The sequence below is a fragment of the Callionymus lyra genome, chromosome 1 (genome assembly GCF_982586985.1).
Source record: "Callionymus lyra chromosome 1, fCalLyr1.hap1.1, whole genome shotgun sequence".
Classification (NCBI taxonomy): Eukaryota; Metazoa; Chordata; class Actinopteri; order Syngnathiformes; family Callionymidae; genus Callionymus; species Callionymus lyra.
Genome location: NC_141818.1, coordinates 18,042,589 through 18,055,944, shown reverse-complemented (window position 1 = coordinate 18,055,944; position 13,356 = coordinate 18,042,589). Strand labels below are relative to the sequence as shown.

The 13,356-nt window shown below is 38.8% G+C and overlaps 1 protein-coding gene across 6 annotated transcripts in view; it reads left to right on the top strand.

Annotated features, from left to right (window-relative positions):
- Positions 1-1,076: 1,076 nt before the first annotated feature.
- Positions 1,077-13,356, top strand: part of ep400 (E1A binding protein p400) — a 28,395-nt gene continuing 16,115 nt past the window's right edge. For 4 of the 6 annotated variants that reach the window (XM_087795676.1, XM_087795702.1, XM_087795683.1 and 1 more), the window contains exons 1-10: positions 1,077-1,269; positions 3,444-4,786; positions 4,885-4,992; positions 5,117-5,201; positions 5,456-5,575; positions 7,020-7,411; positions 7,818-8,108; positions 8,910-9,095; positions 9,166-9,306; positions 9,408-9,486. In XM_087795676.1, coding sequence (XP_087651802.1) covers positions 3,479-4,786; positions 4,885-4,992; positions 5,117-5,201; positions 5,456-5,575; positions 7,020-7,411; positions 7,818-8,108; positions 8,910-9,095; positions 9,166-9,306; positions 9,408-9,486 — 2,710 coding nt within the window. In that variant the 5' untranslated portion in view covers positions 1,077-1,269; positions 3,444-3,478. The remainder of the gene's footprint in view (positions 1,270-3,443; positions 4,787-4,884; positions 4,993-5,116; positions 5,202-5,455; positions 5,576-7,019; positions 7,412-7,817; positions 8,109-8,909; positions 9,096-9,165; positions 9,307-9,407; positions 9,487-13,356) is intronic. The other 2 variants (XM_087795712.1, XM_087795694.1) reach the window with 1 other exon arrangement.

The window sequence follows — 13,356 nt, the reverse complement described above, 5'->3', positions numbered from 1 at the left end:
TATATCTCACTATAACACTGATTTGGGGAAAGCCCCGTGCTGGTTTCGCTGTAACAAGATAATCTTATAGAATCTGTGTTTACTCATTTTCATTAGTTTATAGGGTTATTTTTAGTAAACTTGACCAAAACAAGCATCTTGACTTGATGATTCAGAGGCTAATGTTCCTTAAGAGAAAATTGTTAAATTATTTTCTAAATAAAGCACCTTTCAGACAATAATAATAAATCCAACAGAAAAAAAATTGCAGTATTGGTGGTTGAGAACCACCACTTTTTATTTTTTGTATGAAGCAACACATGTATATCTTACAATATCTGGATTGAAACACACATACATTTATTGAGACAGACTTGCTTAAATATGTGTCTCTAAAAAATTAATAATGTGCAACTGAACCTCTTTGTAACACACAAACTTTACTTCATGCTTTGTGATCTTTGACAATTATCTTTCCTGGCAAGAGGGCAGTACAGTCTTGTCTTTATTTATGCAGCACTTTTCAAAAAGAATGCAGCACATGGTGTTTTACAGGAAAATACAAATAAGTTTGGGATGCGTGGTTATCTATAAAGTGTCCATACACAAATAATTGCTTTACGTATTATATCACAAGTTGAAGCTCTTTTGTATATTTTGACTTTCCATTATTCTGTGTATAGTTCACTTTTGTTTGCCTCATTATTGTATAGTTCACTAGAATGAGATCTGTCAACCTGCCTTGAATAATTAATTAAATCAATGTAAACTCTGACATACACCTTCCTAGGCTGTTGATGTTATTCATCACCATATATCACTTCAAGTATCTTCAATTAAGCATTTGTAGTTTTATTCTCATACTTGAATAGTATAGAAAGTGAAACAATAATCATTTATATTTTGAACAAACAACATTTTTTTATTTAGATTTTAGTATAAAGTATTGTGTTTTGTTTTGATGGTTTAAATGAATTATTTTGGCTTTTCAAAATTAATTCAGTCGAGTTTCTATTCTAAAGTGTTGACCTGCAGGTGGCAGAAGCGAGCCACGGGAGCTCTAGATTGCTTGGAAATAATGACACAAAGAAGGTGACGGCCGATCCACTACCGGGTCACACAAGAGGTCGACTCTGACGCCATGTTGCTGAATGAAATTAGCTCTAAACATTAACCATCCGCTAGCTATATTGAAATGTTTTTTTTCAGCCTGTAGACTTTATTACAGCCCGAAAATGTATTTCAATATGACATAGGAATTACTACGCACCGACCGAGGTCCGCTTTCCAGTAAGTAACTGACATTAACTATTATAATAGCTTTATTCGGGGAAATCTGGCCTGGTGGTGTTTTTGTGCTAACAATATTAGCATCAGCTAGCTGGCGTAACGTTTTAACTGGTTAAATGACACCTGCAATCTTATTTTGGATAAGTATTTGCTAATCGGAAGGCATTTGTTTTGCCTAAGCTCGCTCGTGTGTATATTTTGTCACAACGCTGTGTTGGATTTTAGGCGCATTATTATAAAAAGCTGTAACGAACGTTAGCTGATGCTGCGCCCCTAAGTGATAACGAAGAGGGAGCGCACAATTGAACACAAAGATGACAACAGGCACAGCATTAATGCGCATTCTTGGTGTTAGGCGATATATTCTTATATTAGCAACCCGCATTAATAAGGCGGTGTGCATCTCTGATGTATTTCTGATGTGAGATGTTATTGACATTATATGTTAACGTACATTTAAATGTACATATTTAAGCTGTCAACAGACAGTAATATTGAATGCGTTTGTTATTTTGTTTCGATCTCATGTCGACCAATTCTCCGTTTAACGGAAAGTTATTACTGTTCGTTTAATGATAGCGTTTTTATTGTGATATAAACACCTGTATAATTGATGGAATAAAGAATACGAGTTTAACAAGGGGAGAAAAATTCAGTTTGATTTTTTTTTCTTCTTTATTTTGGCTTGCAGGCTCATCCCGTTTGTTATTTTATTTTTATTAATAGTTATTTTACTTCTAATTTCAAAAAAATATATACATAAATATTAATAATGTATAAATATCCCACTATTATCAATGACATTATATAAACAATAATTTATTATTTATTATACCCCATTCTGCAGTGTGTTCTTGCTTTCAAAGTAAACATTGCAAGTTGTGCGTTCATGCTCAATATCATCATGGCACATTTGTAATATTATGTTAAAACAAACTTCATCACAGCTGCTGAAGTTAAGCAGTGATTCACGTTTTGCTGAAATTAGAATAAAATCAAAATGATGCAGTGAATATGTCTTCCTAACCCTAACCCTAACATCTGCTTTCGAAAATTATGAAGTGGTAGAACATTACTTTCATACATTTAAAAAAAGACACTTAACAGGCTTAATTATTATGTTAAATCAAAACAAACGCACTATCACAGTATAATGTTTGGGTGACATGCTTTTTTTCACAATCTGTGTTCATAAGCACTGTCATTGATGTATAAATTATTTAACACCATGTAACATGTAAAGGTAATTGTAAAGAAATGTTGAAACTTCTTGTTTCTAAAACATTGCATTCCGATTTTTAAGTACTTTATGATTGTTTTTGTTGTTGTTTTTTTGACTTTATGAAGTCTGGTTGATCTCTGATGATGACTGAGAGTGATGATTTCCAACAACATAACAATGTTAAAGTCTAACATCTGACCAAGGCTGTAACCATTGGACCTGTACATAAAGTAAGATTCAAGTAAAACAAAAGCCTACATTCTTTTTGATTGCAGTTATTTACATGCATTTGATTTTAAACATAAGTCATCACAGGGTATTAAAGGACCTTGAGACAAGTTTGTTTTCAATTAAATTTACTGTATATAACTGAATTTCAATGTTCCACATAATTATTTGTTATTTATGCAGCTGCTTATATCCAACATAATTCAATCTTTTGTGTTGAATCTTCTACTGTGTCTTAAAGATACCATTTTATTAATTTATATCATATTTTTGTTTTTAAATTTTCAAACCACCACGTATAAAGTTTCTTCGTATTTTATGACGTCTATCAATCTTTTACTGGTCCTTAAGTGATTTAATGTTTTGTTGCATCTGTCCCTCTCTTGTATTACCAAGAAAATAATGCTATATTTGGCATTATTGTGTGAAAGAAAAGCTATATCAAAATAGCATGAGTCTCAAAGTATAACACATTTTCTTCTTACTCATACCTGTGATCATTTAAAAAAATATATTATTTCTGAAATTCATTAAAATATTTTAATGTCATAGAAAACATGGTCCTTCATAGATGCACTGATAAATATTGTTATTGCTGTGACTAAGTATTCTCTTATAATTATAACAATTACTCGCTAACCTGTGTTGTATTTAGACTTTTAGTGTTGGCTCTGTGTTGACATTGAGTAACCATGATTTGTATTTCTTTTTCCCTTTTCTGCAGACCATTGTGTTCTCACGTTGCACTAGTGTCACGCAATGCACCATGGAAATGGATCACAAAACATGCAGCGGCAACTACAGAGATCCAAGTCTGGATCAGAAGCAGACGAGCAGCAGCAACCCACCATGGCAGTTACACAGCAGCAAGCTACCATTAACCAGTCTCTTTCACCTGTAACAACATTTTCTTCAGCTGCCAGCCCCTCTGGCCCGCAATCACCAAATTATCAGATAATCATGAGCCGTAGCCCAGTTACTGGTCAGAACATGAACATCACTTTGCAAAATGTGGGACAAATGGTGACTGGCAACCAGCAAATAACACTTACTCCAGTTCCGATCCAGAACCCTGCATCACCTGGCTTCCAGCATACCACATCCCAGTGGAGGTTTGACCATGCTCCATCTTCCTACATTCAAGTTACCTCACCTGTCCCTCAACCTATGCAGCCCCAAAGTCCAACGCAGCACAGCCCTCTTCAAGGTGTTACCAGGCCAGGAGCTCCAACTACAGCACTAGGTGTCTGTGCACAGAGTCCAACCCGATTTGTTGAAGCCGGCATGTTGGTAAGGCAAATAAATTTGAGCAGTCCACCTGGAAGTGGCCATTTTGTGTACCAGGACGCGACAGCGTTGGCTCAGATTGCCCAAGCGACACCTGGTCAGGTCCAACTAACAACTGGAACCCCAGGCTCAGTGAGGGAAAGACGTCTTTCCCAGCCTCACTCACAGACTGGAGGCACTATCCATCATCTTGGGCCTCAAAGTCCTGCTGCCACCAGCGCAGCGCTTTCCACACTTGGCAGCCCTGGTCACATCACCACATCAAATTTACCTCCCCAGATTAGCAGTATCATCCAGGGACAGTTGTCACGCCCTGGTATGTTTGACAAAACTGCACAGGGTGTTGTCGCAGGGCTTGGAACAACTCCCACAGCATCGTTTACCATGCCCATCTCTATTCCTACGTCTAGTTCATCCCTTTCCAGTCAAACCCAAGTGACTTCTAACAATTGTCTTTCAAGCACTGGAATGGTAGGAGGTACATTGAAGAAGCAACCTCCCAAAAAGTTGGAAGACATTGCTCCTTCTAGTCCAGAGATTGCCCAGTTAAGGAAACATTGCTTGGAGCATCATGCCAAGAAGATGGAGAGTCTAAAGGAAGTGTACAAAGAATACCTGATAGAGCTGTTCTTCCTGCAGCAACTGCAAGGTAACATGATGGACTACATCTCTTTTAAGAAGAAACCTTGTGTTCCTTTGTATACCTACTTGAGACAAAATGACTTGGACCTTGACGAAGAAGAAGAGGAGGAAGAACAGTCAGAAGTCATTAATGATGAGGTATTAATTAAAGTAGGCCATGGGATTCATTAAAAGTAACCGTTCTATCCATGCGTTGTTGATTTAAAATTATTTCTTCTTTTTTGTGCAATTTGCAGGTGAAGGTTGTCACTGGAAAAGATGGCCAAGCTGTAACACCGGTTGCTATAGCAACACAGCTTCCACCCAATGTTTCAGCAGCTTTTTCTACCCAGCAGCAATTCCAGGTAATCAGGTGCTATTCTAATTATCATCACCGAGTAAAGTAAATTATTTGCCATCGAAAGTAATGACTAAAGAGCTGAATGTACTTTTGAAATGCCAGTAATTTTACCACTGAGTTGTTTATAGGGACATCAGGGGGTTGCTCCTGGCACTATTTCAAACCCTGCAGACATGGATGCATTTAAGAGGCAACAGGCTATGGTGCAAGCAGGTAGGCCAAGGTTCAAAGTCCTGTGTGTACTTTCTGTTGCTTTTGTTTCCTACCCCTTTGCTTTGGTTTTTGTTACTTTTCCTTTCTCCCTCTAATTGCTTCTGCTTTTAGACATTTGGCTTCCTGTACTAGCGCTGTGTGTGTGAAGTCTTAACCCAGGGAAGGAGAGATGACCTTATGGTCCTCAGGAGGCCATTCCTCTGTGTCGAGTGTTTTTGTTGCGTTACGAGGGTATTGTGTGTTTTGAATCCCAGATCAGGCTAAGCGATCCCGGATTGACGTTGGTCGCCATGGGCTGATTTTCCAGCATCCTGGTGTAGCATCTTTAGGATCACCGGGCGTTCCGCTCCAGCAGCTTATGCCAACTGCCCAAGGTAGGATTGCTACTACCAGACCCCTTTGTGGTCTACTCTGTAAGATGCGGCTGGATGTGCCCCTTCCTTTAAACAAGAAGATTTACAAATGGAACCAACACATTTACCTTCGGCAACCAAGCCGCATCCAAACATACTCTCAATGTTGGAATTCTGAGCAGTCCACAAGAAGTTCAAGAAATGTTTCATCAGCATCACCTTTCTCATCCCGATTACTGGGAAAGAAGAGAGGGTCCAAGTCGGAATGCAGGATGCCATGTCTTATCGTTTTCCTTTTTGTCATCCGTCATTCACCTCTTCCTTTCTGAACATTGTTCAGACATTCTTATTCGGATGGATTTATCATTCAATTCTGAACGGGATCGCAATGTGGAAATCCTGCAGCATCATCCTTACTCATCTGTGGATTGTTTTTCCCCATTTGTTCTTTATTTTGGTTTTTCATCACCATTCCTTTGTGATGCCCTCTTCAATTGTCTGTCAACATGGATTCAGAACCATCAATCCTCAAATCCAACGCCACATCCTTGAGTGTGTCTTGTTTCACATCCATTTTTTAGTTGATTTACTTGGATTTTTTTTCTGACGTGGCCTCTTTCTGCTCAATCCAAGTAGGCGGGGTAACTTATGGAAAAGGTGTGTGTTCAATACACAGGTTTAAGCGAGTGTGGTGTTGTGGGTCTATCAGGGCCAGGTGTTGATGCCGTCTAGACAAGGTGGTGTGACGTTCAGGGAGGTAAGGCAGGCGCTGCTTTAGTGTGCACAGCTCCGCTCAGACCTGCTGTTTGTAAAACCCCATGTGCGTCTTTTTGCTCACCTTTGTGCTTTGCTGCGAAAAAGGCATTCAGATGCCTTGGTAAAAGCTATAAAGCCATTGCTCCATGCATGCCAAACATGGTGTTTTTTGTGTCTGTCTGTCTGCTGTGTATTTTTTATACTCCCTTTCCTTTCCCTGTCTTTCCGAGACTTGTATTTTATTTCAAACATTTTTCTTCTTTCTAAAAAAAACTCTTGTTGCATGTGAATTTTGATGTTTTAACCACATTCTCTCAACATCGGAAATGCAATGTTTTGATTTTGCATTAATCAAAGTAGTGTTTAATTTGAGAGACATGTAGAAGATCATATTAATTTCATTTCTTCTGTACTCATTTTGCCATAAAAAATCCATTAGTTTCTGCTCAGATCATCAAAATAGTATACTAGTAACATGCAATACAATAAGGCAAGGTTCTGAGGAGCAAAGCTCAGCCACTTAGAACTAAACATTTAAGTCAATAATCTACCTATTCAATCTAAATTGGCAGGGCAAATATGAAAAGACTGCATACAAAGTAATTCTGAGTGCAAAAGTACTTTTTGATATTCTTACATGAGATATTAACTATTGCCCTGTCTGGCTTCTTGTACTACCGCTTTGTCTCATAATTTGTCACGTATATAGGTGGGATGCCTCCCAACCCAACAACAGTGCAAATCGCAGGGCAGAAGCCGAACCAGCCACAATATGACCCTTCCAAAGGACCTCCAGTGCAGAACGCCGCCCGCCTACACACTCCACCGCCACAGCTTCCTGGAAGGCTGCCTCAAAGCTCCCTCCCCATGGCAGGAATGCCCGTGACCCTCTCTCAACAGGCTCAGATAGTGGATGGTACCGTCCAGCCTGGTCAACTTCAAGCACAGGTTAAGGTGCAGGCAGGTGGTGCCATCCTGGCAACTGTTAATCCTCACACACAGCTTCAGGCGCAACTCCAACAACAGATGCAGTCAGGACTTCATCTCCAGTTGCAGGCTCAGCCGCAACAGTCGCAGGCCGTGCTTCAGTCAGGACAGGCGGTCAGTCTTTTTCCTTAATACCATATGCTTAATAATAGAAAGTCCACCGGTTTCAGATTATAACTAAATTATTTAATCATTAGAATTATTTTTTTTGATCAACTTCAACGATGCTTACAAGAAGTCCATGTTTTTGTGTAATTTGAAAAGTGCATTGTTATTGTATGAGTTGAGCTTTGAGTTCATTTGAAAACGACTCTAATGAATTCAAAGATGTATTACTTTGCAACTTTTTACATGTGTGGTATATATGTGCTGTTTATCAGGATTTAATAAATTGCCCGATACCAGATAATGTGGTGTCATAATGTTGACATTTAATACTTCTGGTTTGTAAGTCAAATGAGTTCCTTCCAAAATAATATTCTTATTAATGTCACAAATGTAAACATTTTGCTTTTTACAGACTGTTGCCCTCGGTCGGCCAGGTGCAGAGTTGAACCAACCAGTTCAGAGGATACTGACCAATTCAATAGCGATAACTTCCATGTCCCCTGCTCCTCTCTCCATTCCCAACAATGTTTCTACGCCCAACACAACAAGTCCCCTCCACCCTCTTTGTTCCAACTCCAACACCACTTCTCAGTCCAAACTGACTGCAACCAACGGTGTCCCCGCAGTCAAGACTGTTGGCTTAGCTCAGGGTGGAACTATGCAGGAGAGCACACAAGATAAGCAAGATGAGCAAGCAAAATTGGTTAGTCTCTATCTTTTACCTCCCAGCAACAGTGTCTGCTTAAATGAAAATGTATTTATTCACATAATTGAATTATGCTTGTCGTCATAATACAATGTTGATGCAGTGATGAATAATTGTTTTCTCCATAGTACTGCCAATCCAGACTAAAGACCGTTAATAATAATCACACATTTATGTTTAGTATGAAAAAACGTTTCACTTTCCAGATGCTGGACAAGGAAGTTGTTGTTTCATCTATTTAATAATACAATAGATATATATATATATAATATATTCTATATATGTATTTATCGTATTTAACACAATTCCTAGTAGACTGTAAGACTTCTCATTGTGGGTCTAAACTAAACCTGTAGAACAAGGGTCTGCAACCTCCCTCACACCCCTAATGTGGCTCCTGCATTTTTCGAGGGGAAGAAATTAAGGGATAAAAATGTATCATTTGAATCTATTAGGCCTATTGAAATTTAAATGATTTTACGATCTGAAGTTCATTGTTTACAAGTATAGTTGGATTCCTACGGGGAAATTTAAATAAAGCAGAAAATACTATATTTTAGTTTAATTAAATAGTTTAAAAGCTTCAGCTCTGAGTGAGCTTTAATTTAATGGGAAACCCTACTTTAATGGCTCTTTACTTGAAAAAGGTGGCTGAGCCCTGCTTTCCAATTCTGATATGAAAACGGCATCAACTCTCAACTCTAGATGTTTTAGTGTGAATCAGATAAAATAAAATGACACAACTTGACAAATCAATATGAGCTAAAAAAAAAAAACTGCTCTGTCTCGACTTTGAAGGAGAGTCAACTGCATCAACGCATCTCTGAGCTTCGAAAAGAGGGACAGTGGTCAGCAAGTAGACTTCCAAAACTTGTTGAAGCATCACGTCCTAAGTCACAATGGGACTACCTGCTGGAGGAGATGCAGTGGATGGCGGCAGACTTTGCTCAGGAAAGAAGATGGAAAGAGGCAGCTGCTAAGAAGGTGTGTGACTTATTTCTAGAATACTGTTACAACAAGACATTGATTGAACCAAGTTTAAACTTTTCTGCAGCTTGTTCGGACTTGTGCCAGACATCATCAGGAACAAATCAAAAATGAAGAACGATCAAAGAAAGAAAGTGAATGTCGTCAGCGTCACATTGCCAGCACAATTGCTCGAGAGGTGGAATTCTTTTGGTCTAATATTGAGCAGGTGCGTATTTTTTTAAATCCTATTTAAATATTTATCTATTTACTAAATTTGGTTTATTTAGCTTAACCTACTATTTTCTCTCTTTTATGGTGTTTTTTCAGGTTGTGGAAATCAAGCTTCATTTTGAAATTTACGAGAAGAGACACAAAACACTTAGTCTACAGATGGCCTCAGCAAAAGGTTTGTGTTTTTTCATTTTCACTATTATCACAAACATATTATTGTGCTGTGACTAATAGGGGTGTAAGAAATTATCGATGTAACGATATATCACAATATTAAAAAAAAAAATCACACCACAAGATTCAACACCACTAACTTTATAAAGTATCTAAAGATCCATCACAAAAAAAGAAGATGAGATTCAATTCAAGATTCAAAGTGTTTATTGTCATATACATCGAGAAACACGTTTCCCTATGCAATGAAATTCTTTCTTTGCCGTCCCTCCACAAATATCGGCGTAACAAAAAAAAAATAAAAATAAATATAAATATACATAGCAAAAAAGTCAAGATGAAATGACAATAAAAAAAATAAATAAATTAAAAAAAAATAATAATATAAGAAAGGGAGGGGAACTGTACATGAGATGGATTTAAAGTGACAACAGTGCAGTGTTCAGCTGTTCATGATTCTTATTGCAGTGGGGTAGAAAGAGTTTCTCAGGCGTGTGGTCCTGCATTTTGCACTCCTGTACCTGCGTCCCGAGGGCAGGAGTGTAAACAGTCCATGTTGTGGGTGGGAACTGTCCTTGATGATGGTGGATGAGAGATCGAAGAAACAAGAAAGGCGAAACAAAACAAATCAGTTGGACTAGATACATTTTACGTTGTGCCTCTATCCAATAACTAAAGAGTTTGCGCTGTCGGCCTTAAATGAAACACTGACCGATACTGGATATTGTATGTTGTTCCAAGTTGTTTGAGACTGTTAATGTACTTTATTGTGCGTATTTAGTTTACTTTTTGAGAAGCACTTTCCTCCAACCCCTTTACATTTGATGAGAGAAAATATATGCTTATTTATTTAATATTTATATTAAATAAATTAATTAATTATTATTAATTATTAATTAAATTAATATTTAATATTTAATATTTAATGATCTTTTCACAAGAGTTAATTTGGATTTATTATGTCTTTCTGAGACTTGGCAGAGAGAGGAAGAGTTTATTCATCTGAACGAACTCTGTCCAGTAGGGAGCGCTGTCCTGGGGAAGCCTCGCCTCTCTGGTCGTGGAGGAGGTCTTGCTACTGTTTTTAGGGAGAGTTGTTCTTGCAAAGTGATTCAGACACAGGAATTCACTTCTTTTGAGTCTCAGATGATCTTGGTTGGTTCTACAAGACCTTTCTATTGTGTGTCAATCTACCGTCCGCCTGGTCCTGCGGCGATGTTCTTGAAAGACTTTAGTGACTTCTTATCTTCCATTATTCAGATGGAATCTGTTCTTATTCTTGGAGACTTTAATCTTCATGTTGATGACGTCACATCTTGTTCTGCTAAAGAACTTTTAACTTTAACTGAAGCCTTTAATTTTGAGCAACATGTTTCTGAACCCACTCATCAAAAAGGCCACATTTTAGACTTAGTTTTTACTCTTGGCCTGAACATTTCTAATGTATCTGTACATGATGTCCATCTGAGTGATCATTCTCTTGTCTTGTTCAACCTGGACTTCATCCCTGAACCTAAGCCTTTGAAAGTTAGGTCTCAGAGGCGTGTCATCTCAGCCGATACTGCAGACAGTTTTTCTGCTATGTTTGACCGTCTTTCCTTTGATGACTGTCCAGATGTGGACAGTTTGATTCACTGTTTTACTGATCATTGTGTTGAAATACTGGATCAAGTGGCACCTGTTAAATCGAACTTGAAAATTCAGAAAAAACGGTGCCCTTGGACAAATGAAGATCTCCTGAGTCTGAGGAGACTTTGTCGAAAGACTGAGCGTCTCTGGAAGTCTACTAAACTTGAGGTGCACAGACTTCACCTCAGGGATCTGTTGACTTCTTACAATGAGATGGTAGAAACTGCTAGATCTGATTACATCAGAAAACTGGTAGCAGCAAATAGGAAAAACCCCAAAGTTTTGTTTGACACGATTAATTGTCTCGTGTCTCCTGCTCCTCAAATCACGCCGGTCTTCTGTGAAGCTGACAGCAATGCATTGTTGAGATTTTTCATTGACAAAATTAAATTGATCAAAGAGAAAATCTCTCCCCCTTTGTTGGGAACCCCTACTGTCTCTGAGCCCTTCTCCTCCTCTTGGTCATCCTTCTCTGCTGTATCTTTGGGTGATATTTCAGCACTAGTGAACAAGATGAAACCCTCCTCTTGCTCAGATGACGTCCTTCCTTGTAGGCTTTTTATCAAAGTATTTGATGTAATTGGCCCCTGGGTTACCAATATGGTGAACCTCTCCCTTTCCACAGGGGTTTTTCCCAATGCATTTAAACATGCCATTGTGGAGCCTCTGCTCAAAAAACCAGGCTTAGACCCAACTGACCTCAGTAATTTCAGGCCTATTTCTAAGCTCCCTTTCTTGTCCAAGATCTTGGAGAAGGTGGTGTCCGAGCAGCTGTCTTTGTTCTTGGATCAGAGCGACATCCATGAGAAGTTTCAGTCTGGCTTCCGTAAACATCACTCTACGGAGACAGCTTTACTGAAAGTGTCCAGTGACATCATGATGTCGGCTGACTCTGGTAAATTCACTGTTCTGGTTCTCTTGGATCTGTCGTCAGCCTTTGACACAGTTGATCACCAGATCCTGCTGAGAAGACTAAGGGATGAAGTGGGACTGTCTGGGTCTGTGTTAGAATGGTTCTCATCTTACCTTTCTGGGCGCAGTTTTAGTGTATCTGCCAATCAAATGAGGTCTGAATCGGCAGATCTGTTGTGTGGAGTCCCTCAAGGTTCTGTTCTGGGTCCTTTATTGTTTTTGCTGTACTTGATTCCCCTTGGTAAAATCATTCAGAGATTTCCAGATGTTTCTTATCACATTTTTGCTGATGACATCCAGCTCTACTGCTCTTTTGACCCAACTGAGCCCCAAAGGCTGAACAGCTTAGTCAATTGTTTGCTAGAAATCAAACAATGGCTGAGTGAAAACACTTTACAGCTTAATGTGGACAAAACTGAAACTCTGGTGATTGCTCCTGATGATACGATTCCAGGGTTGAGTCAGTACTTGGGTGACTTAGGTCAGTCTGTCAAACTGAGCCTGAGAAACCTGGGTGTTGTATTTGATAAAGACATGTCTCTTGTTCAACACTGTAGAAAACTGACCAGAAACTGTTTCCTTCAACTGAGAAAAATCTCTAAACTTAGGAAAATGCTGTCACAACATGATCTGGAGCTTGTAATCCATGCGTTTGTTTCTTCTCGTCTGGACTATTGTAACAGTTTGTTTTCATGTCTTAACAAGAAGGAGCTGTCTCGTCTGCAGTTGATTCAGAACTCTGCAGCGAGAATTCTGACCCGCTCTAGTAGAAGAACTCACATTTCTCCGGTCCTTAAAACTCTTCACTGGCTTCCAGTTTCTTTCAGGATCAACTTTAAAATTCTGGTTCTTACTTTCAGAGCTATTCATGGTCAGGCTCCTCCTTACATCACTGATCTGATCCAGCCTTACACCCCAGCTCGGGCTCTGAGGTCTGTGGATCAGAATCTACTTATGGTTCCACGCACACGGCTCAAGACCAGAGGAGAGAAATCTTTTCAGGCTGTTGCTCCTAAGCTTTGGAACAATCTTCCTCTCTCTTTGCGCTTGATGGAGTCTACTGACTCCTTTAAGAAACATCTTAAGACGTTTCTATTTGTGCAGGCTTTTCCTTGAATTTCTCGAACTCCTGTGTTGTTCTCGGTGTTGTCTTGATCTTTGAAGTATGTACTGTTTTGAGTATTGTTTTGATTGTTAAAGCGCTTTGTGACCCTGGTCTCGAAAAGCGCTATATAAATATATATTACTTACTTACTTACTTACTTATTTGTTATTCCTACAGTATTGCAATATATTGCGACATATCTGTCATCACACATGTATCGTATCG